Source organism: Gossypium raimondii, chromosome 2 (assembly GCF_025698545.1).
Source record: "Gossypium raimondii isolate GPD5lz chromosome 2, ASM2569854v1, whole genome shotgun sequence".
NCBI classification, from domain to species: Eukaryota; Viridiplantae; Streptophyta; class Magnoliopsida; order Malvales; family Malvaceae; genus Gossypium; species Gossypium raimondii.
This window is the reverse complement of record NC_068566.1, coordinates 13,035,625-13,042,007: the sequence shown is the minus strand read 5'-3', so window position 1 is coordinate 13,042,007 and position 6,383 is coordinate 13,035,625. Positions and strand designations below refer to the sequence as shown.

The 6,383-nt window shown below is 36.5% G+C and overlaps 1 protein-coding gene across 1 annotated transcript; it reads left to right on the top strand.

The window, feature by feature from the left end:
• Nucleotides 1–281: 281 nt before the first annotated feature.
• On the top strand, nt 282–5,713 carry LOC105777949 (kinesin-like protein KIN-13B). The gene is made up of 12 exons (XM_012601485.2): nt 282–701; nt 1,120–1,341; nt 1,673–1,864; nt 2,063–2,164; nt 2,602–2,679; nt 2,794–2,875; nt 3,173–3,332; nt 3,412–3,714; nt 4,217–4,435; nt 4,551–4,908; nt 4,995–5,060; nt 5,343–5,713. The coding sequence occupies exons 1-12, from the start codon at nt 531–533 to the stop codon at nt 5,520–5,522; spliced, it is 2,133 nt and encodes a 710-aa protein (XP_012456939.1). The 5' UTR covers nt 282–530; the 3' UTR covers nt 5,523–5,713.
• The last annotated feature ends 670 nt before the right edge of the window (nt 5,714–6,383 follow it).

The following is a 6,383-nucleotide window of genomic DNA, read 5'->3' as shown; positions in this document are numbered from 1 at the left end:
ATATTTAAATCAAATAAGTAGAGGGACTAAATTACTAAAATTAAAAGTATAGAGATTGAATTTTAAAATTTTTAAAGAATATAGGGACTGAAGACAGAATTAGACCTTTTTAAAGAACAGCATATGTATAGACCCCCCCAAGTCCCGGGCCCACTGGATCCCTTCTCCACAATTTTCGGCTCGATCCGCCGTCGTATAGTCCCTCCTTCCACATCCCCCAACGGCACGTGCCACACGTGTCTCTCCCAACTGTCTTCAAAATTCAAAAATCGACTCCCTTTCTCATACTCTCGTTGACACAGTCCATTTTCTTTATAACTCAATCCTTTTGCTTTGAATGATCATTGTCTGAATCCAAAGCTTAAAAAAGATCGAGGAAGATCCGGTTAAGTGTTAATCGGGTGCATTTGATTGTTCTCTCTTTATAATTTCTATTTTGAAGAGGTAAACCTTTAGATCGAAGGATCGAAGTTTTGTTTTTAATTTGATTAAATAATTGAAGGAAAGCGAGGGGGGGAGAGTGTTGGGAGATGAACGGAATGGGGAGACAGAGGCAGAGATCTGATGCGGCAGGAGTTCAAGTGCACCATCAGAGACAACACTCAGATAACTTCTTGGAAACGACGTCGAATGGGAGATGGCTTCAGTCTGCTGGTCTTCAGCATCTTCACTCTTCCAACAACTCTGTTCCTCCTCTTCAGGTCTCACACTTTTTCCTTTTTAATTAATTTTTTTTGTTGGAGAAATAAAATGAAAATGGCAATCTATTTTTTTTAGTAAGAATAAACTGAAAATGTGTTGATTTTTTAGATTTAATTATACAATTTTAAGTCTCTAACATTTTATGCTGCGAAAGGAAAAACAGTTAAGCGGGCTGCTTTAACTCTTGAGATTTCCTTTTTTGTGCTAAAAGAAAACAAAATGAATGAAGTTTTCCAGATTACACTTTATTGGATAAAAATTTTGAGAAATGCTTGATTTTTTTCCCCTTTTTAGATTGGAAATTAATTTGCGAGAAAAATAAATAAATGGAATGTGCAGGGATCAATATTTCAATACAAAGTAGTTATTATTTCGAATGCATGATTTTGCTGCTTATGCTGCTTGGATCGAGAGCAGGATTATGCGTTTTATGGTGGAGGAGGAGGATCTCAAGGATCTAGAATGTATAGGAATGTACAGAGGGGTTCTAATACGGGGAACGACTATTTCACGGAGCCTACAACTCCTCCAGTTAGTTCGCGTCCGCCAAGCCAGAGGAGGAATGGTGAAGACTCGCCGGGAGAGTTCAGTCCCGGTCTCTTAGATCTGCATTCTTTTGATACTGAGCTTCTGCCTGAGGTTGGTCACTTGCCATTTCATCTAAGAGTTAGAGTTAGCGAATGTAATGTAGATTTGTGTGTATGCAAGCCTTCAAATGCAAAGAATCAATGAAACTGGAAGCTATTTGTACTTTTGTTTCCTCAAGAAATATGCAGGTCGAACTTTTGAGATTTAATTGTATGATCTTCAACCTGGGGATGTGATGCTGAACGATGCAAACTGTGTTGCATATATTGTTGATGAATTTATTTTTTTCCTCTTTTTCCGAGACAATAGAAAATTATAAATTCATATGTGGAGTAATTTAGTGTTTAATACTTAGCTATGGAACTCTGTTAACTGGTGACAGATGCAGATTCCTAACCTGTATGATGCTCCTCTTTATAATCATGTTCGAGGTAGAAGTCTTGATGACTCTGAACCCTATATTTCAAACAACAAACAAACAGGCAAAGCTCGTGGTGTGCCAGAGAATAGCCTCCTTAAAAGCTTTGCTGCAGACAGAGAGAAGGTCAATTCAGTTGCAAAGATCAAAGTTGTGGTATGTTTTTATTCTGCTCCGTTTTCTAACCTAATGGACTTGAACATCACCAGGACCTGTGGCTTTTTGACTGCTGCTGGGTTCATGTCAAACCACATTTATGCAAGACTTGCTTTGCACAAGTAAACTAACATCATGTTTATGTTACATGTGAATACTACTATCGCTGTGAGACTGAGTATGGGTTTTTGACTGTAGGTGCGGAAAAGACCTCTGAATAAAAAGGAGTTAGCAAAGAATGAAGAAGATATTATAGAGACACTTTCCAATTCCCTAGTAGTCCATGAAACTAAACTTAAGGTAACAGTAACATTGTTTTGTCCTCTACAAACTCAACAATATACCACTCTATGAAGGTTATATAAGAACCTAGGAATCCAATATAAACCAGAGAATCGTCAACAGGTGTATGCCAAATTTCTACCCTGAGATATATTAAACAAATGTGAATGGGACTAATGATCCGCGGTTTTCACACAAGATTATTTTAAACTGCAGTTACTGCAATGCCAATCCGCAGCCTCTTGGGAGGTTCAATTATATTTTTGGAGGTTTAGCATCAATGGTTGTTTTAGTCTTTCTTGCTAGAAACATAATGTCATGCGTGTCAAAAAACTAATAGTTTAAGTTCTCTTCATTTAACACTCGGCTTTTGACGCACTTCAATTACTCATCTGCTCAGTAACATTTAGAATTTGAGTAACGTTTTGATGCCTTTAATTCTTTACATATTGTAGGTTGACCTTACAGAATATGTGGAGAAGCATGAATTTGTTTTTGATGCAGTGCTGAATGAGGAGGTCTCAAATGATGAGGTAAGTAGATGATCTAAATTTATTAGTGGATAAAGGAAGAATATATTGTAAGACATGGTTTTCCTTGAAAATTTGTTTTTATCAACCTATCTTGGTCTCATTTATTTTTTGTAGGTCTATCGTGAGACTGTGGAGCCCATAGTTCCTATAATTTTTCAGCGCACTAAAGCGACTTGTTTTGCATATGGTCAAACAGGTGAATAACTTTCTCCAAAATCTTGGATATACACTATGATGAGTTGGTATTGCTTGACTCTTCATTTTTGTCCAATGTTTGTATAATTTTAAATCATACTGAAATGATACTTTCAGTGATGTTTTTGGCATAATCCTTTGTCACTAGCCCTTTCTATTCTTCTGCCTAATTTGGCAAAGTCAAAGGATGCCTTCAGTGTTTGTTGAACACTGAAATTTACCTTCTTCATCAAGTCATGTTATATTTTTAAATTATAGCTGTAAGCATCTTGAACTTATAGGTCTTTCTCTTCTTCAGGAAGCGGAAAAACCTTTACTATGAAGCCACTTCCTCTTAAAGCTTCTCGGGATATCTTGAGGTTGATGCACCATACTTACAGGAACCAAGGGTTTCAGTTGTTTGTGAGCTTCTTTGAGATATATGGAGGAAAATTATTTGATCTCCTCAGTGATAGAAAGTAAGTTATTAAGCATGCCCCTTTTCTAGTCAGTGCTATTAGTTTATGAATTGGCTGAGAGCTGATCCTTCTTTTGCAGAAAACTCTTTATGCGAGAGGATGGTAAGCAGCAAGTTTGTATTGTGGGTCTGCAAGAGTACAGGGCATCAGATGTGGAGACTATTAAGGACCTTATTGAGAAAGGAAATGCCACAAGAAGCACTGGTACTACAGGTGCAAATGAGGAATCTTCCCGTTCTCATGCCATACTTCAACTTGCTATCAAGCGATCTGTTGATGGAAATGAATCGAAGCCTGCCCGTGTTGTTGGCAAGCTCTCCTTTATAGATCTGGCCGGAAGTGAACGAGGTGCTGATACTACGGATAATGATAAACAGACAAGGTACACTGCATTCTTCAATTGCAAAATGATATGACCATTGACCATGGTTGATATTTTGATTCATTACCGGAGGTAATAGTTGAAATAAAGAAATGTTGCATCTGATGTTAAAGTTAGATTTACAATGCATTGTAGCCTGACGTATGCTAAATATAACTAACATACAAATTCTCGTAGATGAAAGGGTTTTCCAAATACTCTGGAGATTCTGGATGTCTCAGCTTTTCCAAGTCATGTAGGTGTCATAGTTTCATAGTTCTCTTAATTAAATTTACTTAATGATTTATTATCAAGTCAATCATTTAAAAGTACAAGGGTGTTTAAGGAGTCTAAATACACCTGGAGTTTGTACTTTTGTTGATAAAATATGGTTCCAGTTCATGTTGTTCAGCTCTATCACCCTACACACACATACATTCATGCGGGACAAACCTTAGATGTGTACTTAATTAATTTTGCTGGATCTGCTTGTTTAATTTAGCCGCTTCTATTTACGGTGCAGAATGGAAGGTGCAGAGATCAACAAGAGCTTACTTGCATTGAAAGAGTGCATAAGAGCTCTTGACAATGACCAGGGCCACATTCCTTTCAGAGGCAGCAAACTGACGGAGGTTCTAAGGGACTCGTTTATGGGAAATTCCCGTACTGTTATGATATCTTGCATTTCACCAAGCTCAGGGTCATGTGAACACACTCTGAACACCTTAAGATATGCTGATAGGTGAATGGGACTTGCTTAATTGTTAAATGGTTTCAGCATCAGTTTGTTCCTATTTTGGTTTTGTTTGCTTTCCTTTCATGTATTTGACTTGCATTCAATGTTAAACTACATCCAGGGTGAAGAGCCTTTCAAAAGGGGGAAATCCTAAGAAGGATGCATTATCTTCAAGCTTAAACCTGAAAGAGTCAACTGCGCGGCCATTATCTTCTGTTTTACCAACTGCATTGACCTCGGAGGATTATATTAATGATACATGGCCTGACCAAAATGAAAGAGATGATTTTGCTGCGTCAGAAGATTCCTATGAGCCAGAGAAACTGATGTGGAAGAAAAATGGAAAGCCGGACCAATACAATTTCTCAATTTCAGAGGACAAGTTACGGAAACCTAATGGTGAGACAAGATGGAAGGAACCACTAAGATCTGATTTCAAGCATTCAAAATCAGATGATGATTTGAATGCTCTCCTTCAGGTAATTCTTGAAAGAGAATGACTATTGTTAGAGATATGAACAGTGATTTGTATGTGTTAAAAAGTTTGTGCATTGCTTTTACTCAGGAAGAGGAGGATCTTGTAAATGCTCACAGGGAACAAGTGGAGCAGACCATGAATATTGTCAAAGAGGTAAGCAATTAGACCATTTCATTGAAGTACCTGTGTTGCTTTGACTTCTTGTTTTTCTTCAAATATTTTGTATCCAACATTCATGTCCAACTCATATCGAAATACGAGTATCGGGATATAAACCCTCCGAGGGCCTTCTAAATACATGGAAATGCTTAAAATGAAATGAACATATATCTGTGTCGTACACACATCCATCCAAGTATCATAGTTTTGTTTCACCGTAGGTTTGCTATAACTTCTTTTTGAAGTTTTTGTTAAAAATGCATCCATCATTTACAGGAGATGAACCTGCTGGTTGAAGCAGACCAACCTGGGAACCATATTGATGATTATATATCGAGACTGAATGCCATTCTTTCTCAGAAAGCTGTCGGCATTACACAGTTACAAACTCGTTTATCTCGATTCCAGAAGCGCTTAAAGGAGCATAATGTTTTAGTATCTTCTTCGGGGTATTGATTATTTGTAGCTGTGTGCTGGATGATTTTCCGGTTGTCATGTAATCTTCGTAGCTCGGAGATAGAAAAAAACGAAAGGTTATAGATACTTAGGGATTCCAACTCTAAATCCATTGAATATCGTATTATTAAAAATGACTACATGAATCACAAGCGAGTTAAATTCCAAGGCTCTCTTCTTTCTTTCGCAAATTCTCGTTCTTTCTTTTACTTTATTAATTTAGATTCCTTGTTTGCATATGCTATTGTAAAATTTTGAAGCATTGCTTGTAATTCATTTCATTATTTGGATATTTCTCAAACTATTATACAATCTTTTATTTTATTTTGTCTATATAATCTATAAACTATATCTATAATATTAGAAATCCTATCATACATGTATATGTCAAAGGCCACGGATTATAGCCCGTGACTATTGTGCATAAAATGTCTCATGGAGGTCAACTGATTAAATAGGGCTCATTTCATCCGCTTGAACTAACCCGATTCGTGGAACCCATGGAGACGTCCATCTACTTAAAGCCTTAGTGCCTTGGAGAAACACTCCAGTATTACTAGGTTAATGTAAATCATAAGGGATAAATATGTATACAGTTTAAATTTATTAGGATTTTCATATATAGATAGGAACTAATTTTAGCCATTAATGTAATTCAATATGTACCGTTAGATTTGGGGAGCTCAACTATAAATAGATATCTTCCCTTTAGTTGTAATTATCTCATTGTACTTCACTCATTTTTGAGTTAAAAATATATTGAGAGCATTTATTTAAATAACTTGTGTGGATTACTTTCTTGTGGTTTTCAGTTCTTTCGTTGTCCTTTCATTTCGAATTATTTTTGTTATATTTTTTTGT